The sequence below is a fragment of the Talpa occidentalis genome, unplaced genomic scaffold (genome assembly GCF_014898055.3).
Source record: "Talpa occidentalis isolate TD23 unplaced genomic scaffold, MPIMG_talOcc4v2.1 talOcc4.14, whole genome shotgun sequence".
Taxonomy (NCBI): domain Eukaryota; kingdom Metazoa; phylum Chordata; class Mammalia; order Eulipotyphla; family Talpidae; genus Talpa; species Talpa occidentalis.
This window is the reverse complement of record NW_023601433.1, coordinates 64,256,769-64,280,959: the sequence shown is the minus strand read 5'-3', so window position 1 is coordinate 64,280,959 and position 24,191 is coordinate 64,256,769. Positions and strand designations below refer to the sequence as shown.

The following is a 24,191-nucleotide window of genomic DNA, read 5'->3' as shown; positions in this document are numbered from 1 at the left end:
CTTTGCCAGGCATCACCGCACACTGTGGACATTTCTTGGCTAACCCAGAAAGAACCCTGCAGCCTTCCTGAAGGAGCTGAATCACTCCCCCCACCTGCTTTTTCATTTTGCAGAGTTGTTTTCATGGTTCAAAACTGAATCAATCTTTTCCAGACCATGTTCCAACGAATTTTGCATACCAAAGATTCCCCCGAACTGAGGTCTGTTGAAATTACATTGAGCCTAGAAAAGTTTTTTTTTTTTTAAATAGAAATATGTACCCAAACCAGTAATCCTTTTATCTATTCATAGATCTGAAATGTACTTTCTTTATAATCTTAAATCATTTAATAGCATAGTTAGAGGATCTGGAGTTAATTAGCCAAGGTTTTTGTCCTGACATTTATGCTCTATACCCTTCAGCAAGTTATGCATCTTTCCTAAGACTGTTTATCAACTACAAAATAATGATAATACCCACACAATATGTTATTGTGAAGATAAAATGAAATATTACATGTAAAACACTCAAAGGAATAAATAGTGGTAACAAGAATGGCTCAAAAAATGTCAACTACTAATAATCTTGGGCTCTGAGTTTCCGTACTTCTAAATGAGCAGGTAGGACTATAGAGAATCATCAGAATACCATCTAGTACTATTCCTTTACCATATATTTTTTTTTCCCCACTTGCCCCTCTCTTTACAGATCAGTTTCATCTATTGCCCATCAATATGTTGAGGTTATGGAAAGTTCTAGAAACACCACAGTATTTATTATGGATACAATGGGGAAGAACAAACCATGTTGGTTTATCTACCAACTAATTAGTTAATTAATCAATAATTAATTATTTACGGAGAGCATTTCTTATCAGACAGAATTGAGTAAAGTTTAGAAAATAAATCAAAATCAGTAGACCCTACACAGTCTTATTGAGAGATAAAATATACATATATGAAAAAACTACATATGATGAACTTCACAATTCTGTGATACAGTTACAGAAAAATCAAGAGCAAACTGAGGGGAAATGTGAAGCAAAATAACATAGTGAAGATAAGAGGTGCAAAAGTTAAACTTTGTACTAAAAATCTTCAGAGAACAGAAACCCTCCAAAGTAAGCCTTTTTTAAAAAAAAATTATTTTGTTTGATATATTTTACATCATTTTTCATTTTTTCCACAATGTATGCATTTTCATCTTGGTTATAGTCCCCATACAATTCCCACCCCCCTCGTTTTGACCCTATTCCCTCCTCTCCTTCCTGCCCCCCGTTGTGTGTCTCTGGTTTATAGTTGCTTGTTGATTTTGATTTTGATTTTATTATAGTCTTTTTCCTGGCCCTTATTTAAGTTTTCTAAATTAAATATGAGTGAGACCATCCAGTATTTTTCTTTTTCGTTCTGGCTTATTTTGCTGAGCATGATCCCTTCCAGCTCCATCCATGTTGCTGCAAATTGCATGTGTTTATCTTTTTTGAATGCTGAGTAATATTCCATGGTGTATATGTACCACATCTTCTTGATCCAGTCATCTATTTTTGGGCATTTGGGTTGTTTCCAAAGCTTAGCTATTGTAAATAGTGCTGCTATAAACATAGGGGTGCAAGTGCTCTTTGGAATTGATGTTTCTGTGAGCTTTGGGTAAATACCTAGGAGTGGAATTGCTGGATCATATGGAAGCTCTATGTTTAGTAGGTCCAGAAATCTCCACACATCTCTCCATAGTGGTTGGACCCGTTTGCACTCCCACCAACAGTGCAGGAGAGTTCCTTTTTCTCCATACCCTCGCCAACATTTGTTTTTGCTAGCTTTTTTAATATGTGCCATTCTCACTGGTGTAAGATGGTATCTCATGGTAGTTTTGATTTGTATTGCCCTGATTACAAGTGATGCTGAACATTTTTTCATATGCCTGTTGCCATTGGCGTTTTCTCTTTGGAGAAGTTTCTTTTTAGCTCATCTGCCCATTTTTTGACTGGATTATTTACTTTGTTTTTGTTGAGACTCTTCAGCTCCTTGTAGATTTCTGTAATCAGTCCTTTATTGCTAGTATTGTGTGCAGAAATTTTCTCCCAGTAGGTGGGGTGTCTGTTTGTTTTGGTTACTGTCTCTTTTTCTGTACAGAAGCTCTTTAATTTGATGTTGTTCCAGCTGTTTATAAACAGCTGCTTATCCAGCTGTTTTATCTTCGCTATCACTGCTTTGGGTGATGAATCTTTAAAGATGTTACTGAGGTGTATGTCATGTAGTGTTTCACCTATATTTCCTTTTATATATTTTATGGTTTCAGGTCTTATATCTAGTTCTTTAATCCATTTTGAGTTGGTTTTTGTGCATGGTGTGAGGTAGTAGTCAAGCTTCATTCTTTTGCATGTAGAGACCCAGTTTTCCCACCACCATGTATCGAACAAATTTCTTTGCTCCTTTGTCAAAGATTAGTTGACTGTAAATCTGTGGGTTTATTTCTCGATTTTCTATTTGGTTCCATTGATCCATGTGTCTGTTCTTGTTCCAATATCATGCAGTTATGATTATTATGGCTTTGTGGTATAGTTTGAAATCTATACCTCCAGTCCCTTCTTCTTCTTCTTTTTTTTTTTCAGGAGATATTTGGCAATTAGGGGTTTTTGGTGGCTCCATATGAATTTCATCAATATTTGTTCTATTTCTTTGAGGAATGTCATTGAAATTTTTATTGGAATAGCATTGAATCTGTAAATTGCTTTTGGTAGGATGGCCATTTTGATAATGTTAATTCTTCCAATCCATGAGCAGGGGATGTCTTTCCAATTCTTTATGTCTTCTTCTATTTCTTTTAACAGTGGTTTATTGTTTTCTTTTAATAGGTTCTTTACCTCTTTTGTTAGGTTTATTCCCAAGTATTTGATTTTTTTTTGTTTCAATAATAAAATGGATGGTTTTCTTGATTTCTTCTTCAGATTGATTGTGTATTAGAAGGCTACTGATTTTTTTTTTTTTTTTTATTTTGTGGGACCCTTGCTGGCAGCCGGGGAATGAACCGGCGCTGCAGAGGCTGTGCGCAACCGCTCAACCGCTGTGCCACTAGGGGAAGCCCAAGAAGGCTACTGATTTTCGTGGTGTGTTGATTTTGTATCCTGTTACTTTACTAAACTGATTGATTAGTTTGATTAGTTTTTCTGTGGAGTTTTTGGGGTTCTTTATATATATTATGATATCATCTGCGAATAGTGATAGTTTGACTTCTTCCTTCCCTATTTGGATTCCTTGTATGTCTCTCTCTTGTCTTATTGCTCTGGCTAGGACTTCCAGTATTATATTGAAAAGCAGTGGTGAGAGTGGACATCCCTGTCTTGCTCCAGACCTTAATGGGAATGCTTTCAACTTTTCACCATTGAGAATGATACTGGCTGTGGGCTTGTCGTATATGGCCTTTATGATGTTGAGTTATGTTCCTTGTATCCCGAGAGTTTCAAGGGGCTGTATCATATGGTTTTTATATTTCTTTTTGCTGATGTGTTGGGTTACATTGATTGATTTTCGGATATTGAACATCCTTTTTTCCCTGGAATAAATCCTACTTGGTCATGGTGAATTATCTTATGGATACATTGTTGGATTCTGATAGCTAAAATTTTGTTGAGGATTTTTGCATCAGTGTTCATTAGAGAGATTGGCCTGTGGTTTTCTTTTTTTTGTGTTGTCCTTGTTTGGTTTCAGTATTAGTGTAATGTTGGCTTCATAGAACGTGTTTGGTATTATCTGTTCCTTATCAATTTTTTGAAAGTTTATGTAGCATAATTTATGTTTGATAGAATTCATTTGTAAATCCATCTGGTCCTGGGCTCTTGTTTTTGAGAAAGGTTTTGATTACCATTTCAATTTTACCGCTTGTAATTGGTCTCTTTAGGTGTTCTATTTCTTCTTTATCTAGCTTTGGGTGATTGTAAAGTTGTAGGAATTTGTCCAGCAATTCTAGATTGTTGAGCTTGTTTGTTTGCATATAACTGTTCAAAGTAGTTTCTGATTATTCTTTTGATTTCTGCTGTGTCTGTTGTGATTTCTCCTCTTTCATTTGTGATGATATTTATTTGTACTTTCTCCTGTTTTTCCTTTGTGAGCCTGGCTAGGTGTTTGTCTATTTTATTTATTTTTTCAAGAACCAACTTCTGGTTTCATTGATCTGTTGGATTTTTTTTTTTTTTTAGTTTCTATTTCATTTATTTCTGCTTTGATTTTTATTATTTCTTTTCTTCTACTGGTTTTAGGGTTTTTTTGTTGTTCTTTTTTTAATTCTTTGAGATGTGAGATTAGGTTGTTTTTTGCGTTCTTTCTTGTTTCTTGATGTGAGCCTGTACTGCTATATATTTTCCTCTTATTACTGCTTTTGCTGCATCCCATACATTTAGGAAATTGGTGTCCTCCTTGTCATTCAACCTCAAAGTATTTTTTAATTTCTTCTTTGATTTCCTCATTAATCCAGTGTTCTTCCAGTATCGTGGGTTTCAACCTCCATGAGGTGGGAGGATTCCTTGCCTTCTTTTTATGGTTTATTTCTAGTTTGATGCCTTTATGGTCAGAGAAGATGGTTGGTATGATTTCAATCTTTGTGTATCTGTGGATGTTTGTCTTGTGTCCCAGTTTGTGATCTATCCTGGAGAATGATTTATGTGTGCTTGAGAAAAATTTGTACTCAGATTTTTTTGTGTTTAGTGTTTTATAGATGTCTGTTAAGCCCATGAGGTCTAGATCCTTATTTAGATCTTTAATGTCCTTACTTATTTTTTGTTTCATTGATCTATCTATTGTTGATAGTGGTGTGCTGACGTCTCCTACTACATATGTGCTTTCTCTGATGTCTGTTTTCAGAGATGATAATAGTTGTCAGATATATTTTGGTATTCCTTAATTTGGTGAGTATATGTTAATGAGTGTTATTTCTTCTTGATGTATTGTCCCCTTGATCATAATGTAGTGACCTTCCAGGTCTCTTTCTGTTTTTTCCTCTTGTCAGCTTCATTATTTTTTCCTTGGATTCTTGGGAGCTTTACTATTATGTGTCTTGCTGTATTTTTCCTTTCATCATGGAAGTTTGGTGTTCTTCTTGCTTCTTGTATATCTATTTTCAGCTCCTTCTTCATGTTTGGGAAGTTCTCTTCAATTATTTCCTTGAATATTTTCTCTGTTCCTATGTCCCTCTTCTCTCCTTCTGGGATACCTATAACTCTTATTTTTCCTTTCCTCATGGAGTCAGATAGTTCCCGAAGTCTTTCTTCATTCTTTTTCATTCGTACTTCTCTTCCCTTTTCTGTTTTGGTTCTTTTTATTTCTGTGTCTTTGAGGTATTTATTCATTCTTCCATTTCATCTATTCTGCTATCACTGCTTTGCCCAGAGTTCTTTAGCTCCTCCATTAATCCTTTGAACTCCTGCATTTCTTTCACTTCCCTCTTTAGAGACTTAGTTTCATTCTTCTGATTGTTGATTATTTTTCCCTTATCATTGTTTACCTTTATGACTTCTGTCAGTTTTCTAATCATGGCAATTTTAAATTCTCTTTCTAGAAGGCTCAGAAGTTCTTCCAAGTTACTGTTGTTGCAATCGGGTGGGTGATTTTCTTTTTATGGTGTGTCTTTTCCCTGAGGACTTGCTTGGTTGCTTGTAGTTTTTCTTCTCCCTGCTGCTTGTTTTTCTTCTCCCTGCTGCTTGTTTTCTTCTCCCTGCTGCATTGGGACACTGTGTCACTGGTACTGACTGGCACCTTTTTGGTTTGCTCTTTCTGGGATGTAGGAAACTGGTGGTCCTGTCAAGTCAAATATTGTTATGCCAAAAGTCCATTAGGGCAGTGGTACTATGAATATGTTAATGGTCGCTGTCACAGAATATCTCTTCCTCCTGTATTTGTTTAATTCCAAAGTTGTGTCTTGAGGTCCCACACACTGCCCTGGAGGTGGGACGACTGGATTTCTTGCTGGGCTCCAAATCACTGGATCCCCCTCTGGGCTTCGACTTCCTGCCAGGCAAGGTCTGGCTTGTGGGGCCTTCAGCTCACCTCTGGCTGTGGGGGCAGCCCTTTCCCAATTCCACACAGTCTCGGTGGGTTCTGGAGGCAAAGATCCCTATTCTAAAATGGCGAGTCAGAAGGGCACGTCCCTGGGCCTGCAGTCTGCCCTGGCAGTGGCTGGATCCCACTCTGGGCTCTGACTGGTGGCCAGGTGGGGCCTAGTGTGTGGGGGCTTTTCAGCTCCCCTCTGGCTGTGGGGGCAGCCCTTTCCCAGTTCCAAGCAGTTTCTCAGTGGTGGTGGATGCAAAGGCAAAGATCACTATTTTAAAATGGTGAGTCTGTGCTTCCCCTGGTGGCGCAGTGGTTCAGCACTGGGCTGCGAAGCTGCCCACAGCCAATGCAGTGCCGGTTCTATCCCTGGCCCCTGGCGAGGGTCCCATATGGTGCACAGACCTCTCCTGCCATCTGCTGCTCCCCTCAGCAGTGTATTTCATCAGTCTGCCTATTCTGTTCCCCGCTCTGGCTCTGGTGAATTCTCTCACCCTCCCTTGCTTCTGACTGTACCCAGTGCTTGTATAAATAAATAAATAAATCTTTAAAAATAAAATAAAATAAAATGGCGAGTCAGAAGGGGACTTCTGTTTCTCAGAGCCTCCCCCCTCACCACAAAAGCTTGGAAGAGAATAGGTGTACAGGTTTGATATTTCAAAAAACAAAAGTGACTTTGATGAATGAAAATGTCAAGTATCATCTTATGGAAACTCTTCTGTGGAGAAATATCATTTTCATTACATAATTTGGAAGCTAAAAAATAACTTGTTTTAAAAATAATCAGTAATGAGTGAGTTTTAGGTAGTGGTCAATGTCAAAAGGGATTCATTTTGCTGATTTGTTAAAAGACAAATTTCCTCATGTCTCATATTCTATTTTTGTTTTTTATAATTTGGAATTCATTAATCTTTGCCTTAGGAAAAGAACAATGCATTTGCAAAGCTAAGGAATCCAATATGTTATAATCCCTTTTGCTCCATTTGTCTTTGACTGGTACAGTTGCTTTTATTGAGACGTATGTCCAAGCGAAGCAAAAAGTGAAATAGCCATGTGGAAGCCCAGCTCCTCTCTGTATCTCTTCCTGGAAGGGCATATTTGGTCAATGTGTCTTTTCATCCTTGATATGTAGATATAAGTGTGTTCTTCTAACAGCAAAATTAATAACAACAAATGAAAAGTTAAAAAAAAATTAAAACTCACTAGAGCTGAAGAAAGGGTAGCACAAATAATGCACAACTCTTAGCAAATTATTTATAACTTTAGTATAGGATCTGAGGCTGAAGAACCAACCTTTTCCTCTTAGTACTTAGCCTTCAGCAATCAGAATAATTTATAGTTTAGCTCAGTCTATCATATGCATCAGCATGGGTCCTCAATCACATTCCAACCCTATGTACTCTGATTCTATGTTTCAGCATCAAGAACTGTTAGCCAATTTTTAGAAGGGGTAAAGGAAAAGGCAAGTGATTAGCAGCTGGAGTATGATGTGATACTGGAGTGTCCTTGTATTTATGAATCCCATTATCTTTTAGGTATGGTGATGTTCTGGGGAAAATGTATGAGCTATCTCAGCAGGTGGTTAATGATGATGGAAGATATTCTAAAGGTATTATATTTTCACATTGATGTTTATTCTCTTTTTTCATAGGAGATAATAACATGGCTCAACCGCTAGCAGTCCTCTGTGGCAGAGAGATCCCTGGACCCATCCGATCTACTGGAGAGTACATGTTGATCCGATTCACCTCGGACTTAAGTGTAAACAGGGCAGGCTTTAATGCATCTTTACACAAGAGTAATATGTTCAAATACTTTTTTACTTTTAATCTCATCTCATCTTGTCTCAATCTCTTTCTCTCTCCCTAATATTCTCTTCATTTTCCATGCCAGGTCACAGATTAAAGGTCAGAGCACACAGTGCTATTCTCAGGTCAGGTTCTGAATCCTGATCTAAAAAGAAAAAAATATGTGGCCAAATATGCAGGAGTTCTCTGGTTTAAGAGCATCTTCCCCTCAAGGGTTGTATGTATTTTCATAGTAGGTATGGGAATGAGAACTTTAAGACAGTTTTCAGCCTAGCAGAAGGTTGGAACTAGCAGAGGGTAAATATCCATAACATTTCATAGGAGCAATAAAGTCAGGCTCATAGTCAATCTAAGAAATAACTGGTCAGAGTATCAGAGAAGATAACTTCATAAATCCCTTGATTGAAATAATCCCTTTAAAGGTTGTCAGGGAGAGTTTGTTGGAAATATGGATTTTGATGAGTTGAAGAATGTGCACTATGTGTGGGAGACTGCCATATGTTGTGTGATTTAGACTTTCAACACTTGACAAAATGTGAAGCCCAATAATAACTTTCAATCCAGACTAGATTGAAGAAGCAGTCTATGGAACATGGACTATCAAAAGATTCATGGTTTTTACTGAAAACTATAATTTTAAAGTAGAGTCTCAACTAAACATAAAAAATTAATGTTTCCTTCACTATTATATATGTCTTTTATGGAGTAGACTATAAATTATCTTCTTCACACTTGAAAGAATCATGCTACATAGTTGTTTAAGAGAAGGGACTTTGGAATTAGACATATCAATTTTCACTTTCGATTTAACTAGTTGTGTGAATGATCTATACTCACTTGTGAATGAGTTGTTAACTCCCTGACAGTTGGCAAATTTATGCCTTTTTCATGTCTTTTCTCAACTCCAAACCTTTCACTATCCCACATGTATGTATTACATCTCATGATAGAGATATTGATTCCCACCATTTTCCACCCACCCACCAAAAATAGCTCACTGCTACACTTTGTAATTTTAATAAATGGGGGATATATTCTTCTAGTTTTTAAGCCAGAAAGTTTGACATAATCCTTGGTTCTTCTTTCTTTCTACTATAAACCTAATCATCAACAAATCACAGTGGAACTTTCCTCATGACATATCTAGGTTCCAATCATTTCTCACTATTTCTACTGCTACCATTCTCATCCACACATCTGTCATCATGCCTTCAACTCAGGTAAGTGCCTTCCTACTGGATACTCTTCTTTTGCTTTTCCTTATACTCCTTTAGAGTATAAATTTTGCTGACAGAGTGATTTTTTTACAGTTTACTTCAGATCGTGCTGTTCTGCTGCCCCAAACCCTTCAGTGCCTTCCCTTTCTTACTCAAATAAGTCCTTTTATTTCCTGCATTACCTACCACTTCTACATTTGGATCTCTCATTCTCCTTCATCCATTCTGATTTCTCTGATACACTCTAACACATCAAGTCTTCCTACTTTTCTGGGATCAATTTTTTTTCTCTCTCTCTCTAAGCCATAGTCTTGATCTCTCTTTTCATTCTGGTCTCTACTCAGATTTAGTCCAACAAAGTGACTTTAAATTTCCCTGGCAATGTTAACTATCTACTTCTCACCATTCATTTCTTTTGGTAAAATTTATCATTATCATCTATCTATATTACATGGTCTGTTGTATGTTTTATATGTCTATAAAGTAAGCCTCATAAAAGTAATTTTATTTTCTCTATTGCTTACTTCCATATCCTTATCTTAGCGAGAACAATAACAAAATGAGTACCTAATAGTAAATATTTGATAAATAATAGTGAGGTTATCATTATTATATTTTGGTTCCTGGTAGTTTGGAAACACATTTCCATCATCTGTATTTTGAAAATCTTTAAGAAAAACAGCAAAACATAAAAATTCGAAACTATGGGTATCTTGGTGGTGGGTGAGTATGTTAACATACATCTGAAGAGGTGTGATCCTGTACCTCTGCATCATATACAGTACCATAAACAAATGTTACCCAAAAATCCAATGGTTAATTTCATTTACATAACCTACTTCTGTTTCTTTTTGGAGGTTGTGGTGGATATTTACATGCAGACAGAGGGATTATCACATCACCCAATTATCCAGACAACTATACTCCCAACCTGAACTGCTCTTGGCATGTCCTGGTTCAGAGTGGTCTGACCATCGCTGTCCATTTTGAACAGCCCTTCCAGATTCCAAATGGAGATTCTTCTTGCAATCATGGGGATTACTTGGTGGTAGGTCTTGCTTGCTACGTGTTTCTAATTACTTTCTCTGTAGATATCATTCAGAAGATAAAAAGATGAATTTTCTCTCCAGGGATATATACATCAATAAGACTTTTGCACTTCATCTTTCTCAATATTAATGAACTTTTGCAATTTTAATTTGTCTTTCCAGTTAAAAAATGGACCTGATATCCATTCCCCACCCTTGGGAGCCCATGGGGGAAATGGCCATTTTTGTGGCAACCGTCCTTCAACCACTTTGTTCACCTCAGATAATCAAATGTTTGTTCGGTTTATTTCTGATAATAGTTATGAAGGGCAAGGATTCAAGATCAAATATGAGGCAAAGAGTTTAGGTAAGTATTTTCACTCGGAATAATGTTTATGCTTTTCTTGTAATTACTTGTTTTTCCTTGTTTCACTAGACTTGAAGAACAATATGTAGTTTTTCTCTTCTGATTTTTAGAAGAATAACATTAACAAGAACTACTTATTAACAAACACTGTTCACTTGATGCATTCTGTAACTTATAATGACTACTTTTTTAAGAAAAATATTATTATTCTCATTATACTAATAAATAAAATGAGACTCTTTTCAGGCCACCCATCAAGAAGTAAATAAAAATTGAAATTCTTCATGAGTATAAATTGAACTGATCTTAATGATCCCCTGAAATTCCTTAGACTATGGAAACATTGTAAGAATGATAATTACATTATTTTGTAATCATTTGCCTGCTCCCTTTTAAACGAACACATAATCCTGATTCTGAACATATTAGCACAGTGATTTTTACTTAATTAGCCTTGATTATAATTATATTTAATCCCACTGTAATGATTTAATTTTTGTGACATTTATTTTTATATAATGTTTAATTGGAAAAATTAGTAGATAAGCATATATTATAAAGGGGGAGTGTTGTCAGTAGAGTGTATCTTTACTTATCCCCCAAAATTAAATAATAAAGATTTCAGGATAATCCTCTGACCTCAATATCAGATTATTATATATATGTCAAAGTATATATTAATCTAAATAAAGCCATATTTTAAAATTTTTATATTAATTTTTTAAATTTGTTTACATCATTGTTCATTTTTAAACAATATTTGCTTCCCCCAACCCCATCAGGAGTAGTCCCCATAGAGTTTCCTTCCCCAGTGCACCCGTGCACCCTCACCTCAGTCCCCTGTGCTCCTCCCTCCCTCCCTCTAATCCCTCTCCTTCCTCCTCCCCTGCAGGATGTCTCTGATTTATAATTGTCCTTTTTTGCTTTGTTGTGTTTTGCACTGTTATCATTTTTTACACTGATGTCTTATTTGGCCCCCCTATATTCCTGCTATAAGTGAAACCATCCAATATTTTTCTTTTTCCTTCTGTAAAGCCATATTTTTATTGCATGTTTCCAAAATATGAGAATTGAAAATGCCAGCAACTGATAAACTGACAAAAAATTTTCTAATTGCTTGAGTGGGGTCCATAACTACAGGGAAGGTAGTTCCCTGTACTCACAGTTCTAGAAATTGGAAGGAGATTTTAAAAATATGGTGCTGTGAATAGTAGCACTATTACTTTATAGGTTGGTGGTTTCTGGTCACCATCTTCACAATGATCTTTGCTACCAAGTTGTGAATGAGCTAAATGTCAACTGGTACTAGGACTTAATAATAATAGTGCTTCTGTCTAGTGAGTAGATTTAAAGTCAACATTTAGTGGTAGTTCAGATGTACTAAAGATCTATTTACAAACACTGTAACTCTTTTATTCATTTGTAGACCCTCTGCTCATGAGAGAATGGGATGGCTATTACCATCTCCTCATCTTCCTGTCCTTAGTATTAGACAGAAAGAACATTTTTATTTCAAAACCTGTTATTGGGTAACCCCAAGCACTATGATCAGTCTTGTTTCTTCTGACTTCCCAATTCAACCAAGCTGCTGTCAGCTGTCTACCTCTCCCATTTGTCTCAGCACCATAATTACCTGTGTGCCACTCCTATTTCTTGGCTTTACCATGTTATTCCATGAGCAACTTTTGATGGCAAATTCCTCTCATTCTATACCACCTTTCTTCTGAGATACTTGTTCTTTACAATTGAGATATCTATGTCCCAATGCTCAATGTATTTTATTCTCATCTGATTCAGTGACTCATTAAGTATTAATCAAACAATTACAAACTACTAGGCACAACCTAGTAAGAAGAGGAAGAGGTTAATCGATAGGGGGAGAGGCACTGAAAGATTTTAATCCAAAATATGAATATTATAATCAAATTGGAAATATCACTGTGACTGCAGCACTGAAGACACATTGGAAGGGGAAGACAAAAGGTTGAGATACCAGAAGATGGATTATTTCAGGAAAAAATTATAAGATCCTGAACTAAGGCAGTAACAGTAAGACTGTAGAAGAGAGGGTATAGTGAGAAATATTCTAAATATAGAATTGAGTGGGTTTGGAGAATAGTTGGATGTGAGAGGGAGAAAAGAAATGAGAAGAGCAATGGTTAAACCCTAGGTTTCTGGCTGGGTGGATTTGTGCATTTCAGAAACATTTATTAATAATTTGCCTCATGTTCTGGGGTACAGAAATACGTGAATAAAATCCATGCCATCATGGAGCTTAATTTTAATGTTAAAACATAAATAATAAATAAGACATGCAATGTCACATTTTAAAAAGTAATATGGAGAAAAATTAAGGTAGTGAATAAGGATCAGAATTAATAAGGTGAGTGACTATTAGTCACTCATTTATGCTACTCTGGGTGGTGAGTAAATAAGGTCAATTTTAGCCATGGACACTTTGGAATCTTAGAATCATATCCCTTGTAGATGTCCAGTAGGCTATTGGAACACAAACCTGGGGGTCAGAAGTGGTAAATGGACTGAATCTCGATATATGTCAATCATTAGCTCTCTAGTTAGAGTTTGTTTCATGAGAAAGGATGAAATTAATCAGACAATTATTTAGATTGAGAAGATGAGGTCTTAAAGAGGAATTCATGGGGAAAAATCCTGCAAAGAGGCACCCAAGGACCAAAGTAATAATCCTAAGAGAAATAAAAGAAGGAGGTGGAAGGCTTATTGTCCAACAAACTAAAGAACAGAGCTGGAAAGAAGGGAAATCATGTTAAATGTCATGGATATAAAATTAAGTTTGAAAACATCCTTGGGTATGCAAACGTGAGGCAAGTAGGGACTTGGACGAGGGGGCTTTGATAAGATTAAAAAGTAAAGAGGTGATGAGGAAAAAAATGGATGATGAGGAAGCAGAAAAAGTGTAAATTATTTGAGTTTGTGATATATGGAGAGATGAATGATGTAAGGAAAAGGGGAAAGAAGGGGAGGAAAAGAGAGGATGTAACGAAAAAATAAAGGCAGTAGAAATGCATATTGATTATTAAGGATGGTAACAAATACTAGATAACACATGGAGGGAGGACTCATCTGATTTATTCTCTTTTCTAACTAAGTAATGTGTTGAGATGGGGAGAATAAAGTCTTTAGCGAGTAGGTTAAATATCAAATAGCTGGATTTTGCAAGGATTGACTGAAGGAAGGACTAAAAGCAAATTCAGTCAGAAGAATTTGCAACTTAAGGTTTCAGAGATGACAGAATTCTAGATAATGACAAAATTGAGGATATGACCATAAAGGGCTTACTGACAGTGGAAGTAAATGTCAATAGAATTTAGCAGATCTGGTGTCTGTGAGGCTAAATCCTTGAACAGGTTAATTTTATCGGCAAGATAAGTACCCAGTCTTCTCCTACCTGATTTGTTCCCTGTGATTGCCAGCAAATGGTTGTTGATAAAAGGAAAGTATTTTGGTCTTTGAGAAACGTATATAAAATACATTTATCTTCTTGCAAAAACTAATGAATTCATGCTGTTCATTTCTTATTCTTCAAATCCACCCAAATTCTAAAGAAACACAGCAAATGAATGCCCACAGAGTTGTACAAATATCTAACTGCATACACTTAAACATGTCACTACCCAACTGTGCATCATCCTTTTGGACTGAATAGTCAGTGGGCAGCTGTAAGTGCTAGTACATTTACAAACTTGTCTGAGTGATCACTGTGTTTTAACGCTTTCATAATACTCTGCCTGCTCTGTACATACAGTTGTTGGCTTTAAGGAAAGCTAAAATTTCCAAAGAGAACATATGATTTGGCAAATTTGAAAGTGACACACTGGATAAGTATCTCAATTAGCAAATTAAGGATATAGTTTCCTAAAGAGAATATAAGCATAATTTCAAACGAAAGGAAATTGAGAACAGAAGTACTGATAATTGACTTGAAAAAGGGGTAGTGGCTTTTGACTGCATCCTCTTTCTCCAGACTGTGAATTAATTTAACTTTGTTTCTTGACAGCCTGCGGGGGCAACATTTACATCCATGATGCAGATTCTGCTGGATATGTGACCTCCCCCAACCACCCTGATAATTATCCCCAGAATGCTGATTGCATTTGGCTCTTAGCTGCTCCTCCTGGAAAACTCATAAGGGTGCAGTTTGAAGATCAATTCAATATTGAAGTAACACCCAAGTAGGTCACCTCCATTTAATTTTCCTCCTACACAGAGTTAATATTCTTTAGCTGTCATGTCTCAGAACAACTTCTTTTCTTCTTTTCTTAGCAACATATACTGCATAGGGAATCTAAGGACACAGAAAGGAAATGCTTAATGTCTCAAGTCTGAAACACTGCTTGGCAGTAGCTCTCCTGTCAGCTGAGCAGATTATGTATACAGAGAGTGTCCTTTGTGACCCTAAGCACATCCTCCACAAGACCCTGAAGATGACTGTTTGAGATTTGTTACCCATTCTTCCTCCCACAGGAAAAATATAGTGTGTATGGTAGATGAATATTTTTTTGCCTAGCTTCTTACTCAATGTCATAAATGATAAAATATATGTTTAGCAAATAGGGATTTATGTTATATGATACCAGGAGGCACTAATGTCAGAAACAGGAACAAAGCAAGTGCAATTTCCCAGTATCTACTTAATAAGAATTCTTAAAGGGTTATGAAGCCCAGAGTAAGTTTTACTATGTTGAATGCAAAGAGCATAACTACATAAACTGGAAAGTCCTGTATTTTTCTCCTCATTTAACAAAAGCATGTGTACCTTTGCACAAATGCATGCGTGGTGGGAAACTTAGAAGAGTATGTGCTTACTTTTCCTGCACACCTGTTATTACGCCATTCCCCCATCACGCCACATTTTTGACTGATTAGCTATCTCAAGAAATGTTGGGTAAATATTGTCTTTCTTTTATGGACCCAGAAAATTCCAGTGAAGACTGTCCATTAGCTCAGGTTACAGAGTTGAAAAGAGAATTCATCTTTCTCACGTACTATGTGTCATACCATCAGATGAGAGGAAATACTTGATTTTTTTTGGGAAATTCCTAAGGATTAATTTGATAATGACTTTTATGTTTGTACAACTAATTTAGAATATAGAAGGCAAATAAATATTCTTCAGAATGGTACATGTGAAATCTATCTTTTTGAGCTACTAAAACAGAGTGTTATGATTAGGAAAAATATATAGCATCTGAAGTGACACCCCACTTAAGCTGCTCTGTTTTATTATCTGCTGCTACAGAAATGATTTAATGATGCCTTCAGAGGAAATTAGTGAAATTTTTATCAAAATATGTCAAGTAATTGACTTTGTATAATAAACAGGATTTTCTTTCCACATTAGCTGTACATCTAACTACCTTGAGTTGAGAGATGGAGCTGATTCCAATGCACCAATACTGTCCAAGCTTTGTGGGAGCTCCTTGCCCAGCAGTCAGTTGTCCTCAAGGGAAGTGATGTATTTGAGGTTTCGGACTGACAATAGCTCCGCTCATGTGGGATTCAAGGCCAAGTATTATATAGGTAAAAACATTTTTTTATATTCAATTAAGACAGTAGGATAGAATTAATACAGTAAAATTTCTTTTGAAAAATCATGTATTTTATTTTATTTTTTTTCCGACCCATTGCTTTTTTTTTTTAAATATTTATTTATTTATTTATTTATTTATTTATTTATTTATTTATTTATTTATACAAGCACTGGGTACAGTCAGAAGCGCGGGAGGGTGAGAGAATTCATCAGAGCCAGAGCGGGGAGCAGAGCAGGCAGAAGGACCGAAGTACACTGCTGAGGGGAGCAGCGGGCGGGGCAGCAGAAGAGGTCTGTGCACTATGTGGGACCCTTCTCTGATGGATGTGGACGGGGAGCAGCCGGGGATCGAACCGGCGCTGCAGAGGCTGCGGGCAGCTTCACAACCCAGCGCTCAACCGCTGTGCTACCGGGAGGCCTGAAAAATCATATATTTTAAAAGAACACTTTCTGCCTAAATTTTTATAATGATTTTAGTGATAAAAATAAATAAGGACTGTAAATAAGAAATGTGTTAAAATCACAAATTCATTTGCCAATTCCAACTTTTATTTTATTTTAAAGCTCTATAGTGAGCTTGACTATTTTGTATTTTTTGCTATTTTGTTTGTGAAAAACATTTTTAGTTCAAATTCTTTTTTTGCTCTTATTATGAAATATGTATTTATTTGTCAAATTCTTTTTACTTTTATTATGAAATATGTATTTCTTTGTCATTAAGTAGTAAAGCTACTGATCTATCAAATCAAATTAAAAAATTAGCAATCAAATCAAAGAGGAGAAAAGTGACCTTGAACTCTTCTCCATTAATAAATGATTGAGAATTTTCCCCCAAAGTCTCTAGTGTCAAATCAGTCACTGGAAAAAAACAAGTGTGTCTCCTCACTATTTCTATTTTTGTTCTTTCAAACATGAGCAATAAACTTGCATCTTGAAGATTCACTACAGCTTGGTCACAATTGTATAGAATTTAGTAACTGGTGGATCTGGACACTAATTGATATTAAATATATTCCACAATTGGAAATCTTAGTTTTAACTATACAAAACCCAGTTGTTACTTAGTCATTTGTTGTTTTAAACCTATGGGAAAGCATATATATTTCAATCTAACTTTCACATGCAACTGATAAGAATGGTTGGATAATAATTTTCAAGCCCTGAGATACCAGTTACTACCATAAAATGTTTGTTAAATATTAATGGTTAAACTGGAATTATCAGGCATCAGTAATCAGCCGTAGCCCCCTTTCCAGCTCAGTCTTTAGAAACATTAATATGGGGCAAAGTCTACTCCTATCAATCTATGAGTTCTTGAAATGAAACCTACTTGCCACTAATAGCTCCTACATAATGTCTAATAGCTCCAACATAATGTCCCAAGACAATTCATGTGACATTACTGAATATGCCATTCAACAGCTTTTCAGCCTTCCATTTCCCATTACTGGATCAGACTTCTGGTTAATTTCTCTATATATCAGTGACAGACTTCAAATAAGAAGAGCTTCACCAACTAAACATTTTCAGAATTTTAAAAATTTCACAATCACTTGGCACCTAAAATTTTTAAAATATGGTGGTGAAAAAAGTCTATAATAGCATATTACTCTTTTTTGCAGCCCAGTGTGGGGGAACCGTGACAGGGCAAAGTGGTGTCATTGAAAGCACTGGATACCCAACACTTCCCTATACAGACAATTTATTCTGCCAGTGGCATCTCCAAGGTCCCTCAGGACATTATCTCACCATCCACTTTGAGGACTTTAACCTTCAGAATTCTTCTCACTGTGAAAAAGACTTTGTGGAGATCTGGGAAAACCATACCTCTGGTCAGTGAATTATACATGCTGTCATTTGGGGGTGTTTAATTTCACATATTTATTTCACGTATTTTATTCATTTTTCACTCATTCAACCTCTGATGTTTCCTCACCTCCAAGAAAGAAAAATCTGTGTCTATTCTTTTGCAGAGATGTACAGCTCAATTAGGTCTGGAAAGTGCCAGCTTTTCTCTCCCTCAATTCCACCCACAATCAATGGGTGTCATTTTATAACTTACCCTGGAGACCACACTGAAAGAGCACTGTAGTGTGAAGGTATCTTCTTCCTGCTGAGACCTTCCAGTGCCATGAGCAGTTATTTAAAGCTATCCAATAGGGTAAAGAGAAGAAAGGATATTGTATGAGATGGACTTTTGTCACCCTGTTGCCCAGGGTCATTCCTTTAATCTTCTTTATTGTGCTAAGTTGCATTTGCATAAATTGATTGCAGTTATACTTCATAAATTTGAGTATGTTGATTTTTATACTTGATCTTCACCAAAAGATCAACAAGTGATGAATATGTTGATTTTTATTCATGTTTCTCTTGCTTCTGTTGACAAAGGCTGCCATTTCTTCATGGATAGGGGATTGTCTTATTCTTTTATGAACAGAACACCTCAAATATAGGTTAAATGAAATCAGTTACCTGGACATAAACATATTTAACTTTGTGATTACCACAGGAAATTTATTGGGCAGATACTGTGGAAATACCATTCCTGGCAGCATAGACACTTCTAGCAATGTTGCTGTGGTAAGGTTTATCACAGATGGCTCTCTTACTGCCTCAGGATTCAGAATACAGTTTATATCCAGTATGGAAGGTAAGATCATTGATTCACTAAAGTATTATATGTATAGTTGAGAACTATACAGGTTAGGCACTGTACTAGGCACTGGTGTTACAATAATTGGGAAAAACTTGACACCTATATTCTTGGAATTTAGTGGAGAAGCAGACATTAGTCAAATGGTCACACTAATGAATGAAGAACCACAACTATGGCTAGAGCTACAATGGATAAGAACTGGCACCATGAGAGATGTAAGGAAATGAGAGTTGTACTGCAGTATCCAATCTCAAGAAAGCCAGTGCATTAATCCTAGAGTTGCACAGAATTTGCATTCCAAATTTCCTGACAAAGTCAGGTGGAATAACGTTTTTATCTAAAAAAAAAAATCTGGATATTTTAACCATCTGACTTTTCTGACCCTTAAGATTACTGCATTTATTGGTCTTTCATATTTTTTGGGCTGTGATAATAAAATTCTGCCAGTGAACTATCATCCATGGAAGCAAAGAGTAAATATTAAATATAAGAGATAGGAAGTGAATATAAATGTTCTCTGTTACTCCTTGCATATATATAGTGATAAATAGAGCAATGATTTTATTGGAATAATAATAAAGTCCTTTAGTTTTGAAAACTGTTTTTTCCAGAAGGGGTTGTTTTGATTAGACTGGATGTTGTTTTATTTTTGTCTCCCCTTCAGAGTGTGGTGGGGATCTACAGGGCCCTACGGGAACATTTACTTCTCCCAACTACCTGAACCCAAATCCTCATGGCAGAATCTGTGAGTGGAGACTCACTGTTCAGGAAGGAAGGCAAATCACCCTAACTTTTAACAACCTGAGACTGGAAACTCATCCATCTTGCAGCAATGAGCATGTGACAGTAAGTGTCCCCAGAATCCAGGCATGTTATAGTCCATTGTTTAAGGAGTTTCTTGACCTATTAATCATAGACAGATATCTAGGGCAGGAATATTTCCACCTGTGAAGCAGAATCTCAGACAAATTCTACATATTTAAGATAGCACAAAAGCATGATTAACTGCCAAAATAATTGTAAAAGCTGTGTTAAGAGACTATCAGTTGTCACTACATAGATTAAGGTCAAAATTTAAGAGCAAATGATGATAACATATGGCAAAATTGGTTAACCAGAGAAAAGGTAAGCCTAAAGGAGGCATATAGCTGAAAGGCGCCAGTCACAGGATAAGTTCCAACAAAAAATTTAAGCAAATGGTGGTCCTACATAATTTCTGTTCTCCGCCAGAGGTACTGAATGATTCCTCTGGAAGATTCTGGCTGCCTGCCCCATCATGTTGCCATACTGAAATGCTATCAGCTATACCCCTAGCACCCTTAGTTTCCCTGAGCAAAAGAAAGCAAATGAGATCTATGAGTGAGAAAGAGAATTGTTAACTTTGAACTAACAGATCTATGTGAGTATATATTGTATTAATTGTATATTAATATTAATTTTCCCACCCAGCTTTCCCTTTCTTATGTCTTTATTATTTCAATAAATAAAATTTCAAACTTTTGGTTGCTCAGGTCAAAAGCCTTGATGTCTGTTTTAGAGTTCATCCTCTCATACCTTGTATTATGTCCATAAGCCAAGTGTTATTGGCGATATCTTTTAAAAAGATCCAGCATCTAACTACTTCTCATTAGATCCTCTCCTACCACCATCACCATGCACTCAGGTTTATTTTGATAACTTCCATCTAGCCTTCCTACCTCACCCTTGTTTTTCTGCATTTTCTTTTTTTTAATTTTTATTTTCTTTATTTTATTTTTTATACTTTTTTACATCATTGTTCATTTTTAAACAATATTTTCTTCCCCCCACCCCCTCAGGTGTAGTCCCCATAGACTTTCTTTCACCAATGCACCCGTGCACCATCACCTCAGTCCCCTGTGCTCCTCCCTCCTTCCCTCTGATCCCTCTCCCTCCTCCTCCTCTACAATATGACTCTGAGTTATAATTGCCTATTTTTGCTTTGTTGTGTTTTGTACTGTTATTTTTTTTACACTGATGTGTTATTTGGTCCCCCTATATTCCTGCTATAAGTGAAACCATCTGATATTTTTTTTTTCCTTTCTGGCTTATTTCACTGAGCATAATTCCTTCTAGCTCCATCCACGTTGCTGTGAATGACATGAGTTTATCTTTTTTTGATTGCTGAATAATATTCCATTATATACATGTACCACATCTTGATCCAGTCATCTATTTTGGGGCATTTGAATTCTTTCCAGATTTTACCTATTGTAAATAGTGCTGCAATAAACAAAGGTATGCAAGTGTTCTTTTGAATCACTGTTTTTGTGTCCTTTGGGTAGATCCCTAGTAGTGGAATTGCTGGGTCATATGGTAGCTCCATTTTCAGTAGACTGATAAATCTCCAGACAGCTTTCCATAGTGGTTGGACCAGTTTGCACTCCCACCAGCAATGTAGGAGAGTTCCTTTTCCACCACATCCTCACCAACATTTGTTGTTGCTTGTTTTTTTGATATGTGCCATTCTTACTGGTGTAAGGTGGTATCTCAATGTGGTTTTAATTTGCATTTCCCTGATTAAAAGGGATGTTGAACATTTTTTTTCATATGCCTGTTGGCCATTTGCATTTCCTCTTTGGAGAAATGTCTGTTAAGTTCTTCTGCCCATTTCTTGACTGGATTGTTTATTTCTGCATTTTCAATACAGCAACCGGTGCAATGGGTTTAAAGCTAAATCAGATCATGTTATGAAAATTCTCTACTGGCCTCTCCTCTCACTCATAAAAAAGTGCCAAATCCTTGCAATGGCCCCAGGCACTACATTTTCTGCTGCTGCCTCCTTCCCCTGCTATGCTTCTTATCTCAAACTCCCTTCCTATCTTGTTCACTAGGATCAGCCATGCAGCCTCCTTTCTATTCTGTTCTGTGAATATGCTAAGACATCCCACAACCCACTTCCAGTGTCCTGCTGCCTGTCTGGAATACTTCTCTCCCAATGACTGCTGGCCTGCTAGCTCACTCAAGCAGGTCTCTGCTCAAATGACTTTTGATCTCTGAGGCTTTCCTTAAATATTCTACATTTATTAAACCCTACCCAGGCTTAGCATTTTCCCTGCACCATTGGGAGGAAGGGAGAGAAAGAAGGAGGAAGAGATGGAGGGAGGGAGGGAGGGAGGGAGGGAGGGAGGGAGGGAGGAAGGGGAAAAGAGGGGACCAGGCGGGAGGTTGAGCAAGGGCAACTTCAAATGCACTGCTTCTAAATTAATATCCAACTAACCTGAGCATAAAATTCCTCTAACCCCCACTGCCAATCTGTCTATCCAGATGGAGAAGAAAAGCTACACCATCCAGTGTGCACTACAGTGAGACTTGTACCTGACTTTATCCCTGCTTAAAGGAAATTTTAGAGCTTGTCCTCAATCTCACATGCATTCCTCCTACTCCATTGTTTGCTGGGATTTGTAGTTTCTGAGTACAAACAGGAGAGAGGAGGAAAATGGACCAGTGCTCTGGTTGCCTCTAAAAGCAGGTGTTCACATGAGAAATGGATGCCTGCACAGTTTTTAGACACTGTGATTTTTAGCAGACACTCGGGTAGGGTTCTGGCATGTCCCATTAACCTTATGGTTACTAATAATCCCTTTTGACTCTGGCAATGTTTTGCCCATTTCTGTTTTCAGAATTATTAAGATATTTGTCATCTTTTCTTTCCTTGCACATTGCTTTGTGGTCTGGAATCAGAGGGATAATTTGAATCCCAATTCTATTAGTACTGCCTTTTTTAACTTAAGCAAATTGGATAATCTTTCTGAATTCTGTTGTCTATCTGAAAAAGAGAGATAGAACCATATGTCTGAGAGGGTGTTGTGCTAGCTGGAAAAATGAAGTCCCAGGGGATTTTTAGTAGCGTCTGGTATTTGTCCATGTCAGTAAATAATAGATATTGTGTCTGGTCCTGTGATCTGAAAGACATTTTAAACCAGAAGCCCCCACAAAACTAAATTTAATGATCAATTATTGTAAGTAAAAAAAAAGAAAGCTTACATTTTTTGTTTGGAAGTAAGTTCTCCATAATTCTTCTCTATATTTCATAGTTTCATACTCCGAATCATTATTTTTAATTGTGAGCCATTCAAATTCATCTTAGAAACAGAAATATCAACCACAGAACCAATCAGTTATTTAGTTACTTCTGGGTCTTTCTTAAACTATGACAATGAGGCATGCTAAAACATTCACTTGATTTTGTGCATAACCGTAATAATACTTTGCCAATTATTATAACTGTGTAAAAAGAGTGATTGTTTAATAATATGAAGTCAACTAAACCATTATTCATTTTTAAAAATTCAAATTAGGATATTTGAAGTGCTGAATCTATAGATAATTAGGGAAGAACCATTACATTGATTGAGGTTGATTTTTAATATTATTTTTAGAATAATATATTTAAAGATACTTGAGTTATTATATATTTCAAATTATTTCAAAGATTGTAGCAAGCCTTCAGTCCAAATATCAAAGGTCCTGAAGCATTGTTAAAAAAACTGCCATGAGTGAACTCTGAGAAGATGTAGGTTGGCATATCTACTTTACATTTAGGGCGCAATTGTCCAGTTGCAAAGAGTATAGCAGTAAGTCGTTTGTCACCACATGGCAAGAGGACATTATTGCAATGCTTTCATTTTAGTGAAATGACCTTGAGGCCAAAAAATTTGTTCCAGGTGCATAGTGGCTTGTGGCATTGGGCTAGGAACCTGTATTGTTAAGTAATTCATTTAGCACAGGGTTTCCTTAGAAGAAAGTATATTTGGACTAGGAATAATGTAACCTCTTAGGAAATATTCAATAAGATGGGCTATGTGTCTAAAAACTACACTATTTTTCCAACAGGTATTCAATGGCCTTAGAAGTAACTCACCCCAGCTAGAGAAACTGTGCGGTAGTGTGAATGTAAGTGAGGAGATCAAATCTTCAGGAAACACAATGAAAGTTGTTTATTTCACTGATGGATCCAGGCCTTATGGAGGCTTCATTGCTTCCTACACATCCAGCGAAGATGCAGGTAACATAAGGAGGTTATTCATGCACCTGCCTTAGTCATGTGCACGGCAGATACCCCATAACTATTGCCAAAAACGAAAAAGGAATTTTCCCTCCAAACAGAAAAAAAATACTTTCTGGTTTTGGAAAGAAAACTGTGACTATGAATTAGAAACTTAAATGTGTTATTAGGAGAGCTAAGTCTAGTTCCATTCCATGCAATGTCAACATTACAGTTAGTAGCAGTTCCTCAGCCCTTAGTCTGTTCTTCTCTGCTAAAGAGACAATCTACCTCTTAGAAGGTATCTTGCTTCTAATTTAAATGAAGACAGGCAATTTGCAACTAATTTAACTGAAGACAGACATTTTTATTATTCCCATATATACTTTCCAATGTAAGTAAATAAGGGGTTCAAATTTAATATATTTAACATTTAAGCAAGATATAGCCTATAGATCTTCCTACTTTCTGTATTTGTGCTTTTATCTATGAGTTTTAAAATTGGGTGGAGTGGAGCTGAATATTA

The 24,191-nt window shown here is 36.4% G+C and overlaps 1 protein-coding gene across 2 annotated transcripts in view; it reads left to right on the top strand.

Annotated features, from left to right (window-relative positions):
- CUBN (cubilin) overlaps positions 1–24,191 on the top strand; it is a 225,935-nt gene that overhangs the window by 138,801 nt on the left and 62,943 nt on the right. For both annotated transcript variants that reach the window (XM_037510673.1, XM_037510672.1), the window contains exons 41-49: positions 7,667–7,813; positions 9,898–10,088; positions 10,252–10,435; positions 14,472–14,646; positions 15,816–15,994; positions 17,627–17,836; positions 18,514–18,654; positions 19,325–19,506; positions 23,515–23,686. In XM_037510673.1, coding sequence (XP_037366570.1) covers positions 7,667–7,813; positions 9,898–10,088; positions 10,252–10,435; positions 14,472–14,646; positions 15,816–15,994; positions 17,627–17,836; positions 18,514–18,654; positions 19,325–19,506; positions 23,515–23,686 — 1,581 coding nt within the window. The remainder of the gene's footprint in view (positions 1–7,666; positions 7,814–9,897; positions 10,089–10,251; positions 10,436–14,471; positions 14,647–15,815; positions 15,995–17,626; positions 17,837–18,513; positions 18,655–19,324; positions 19,507–23,514; positions 23,687–24,191) is intronic.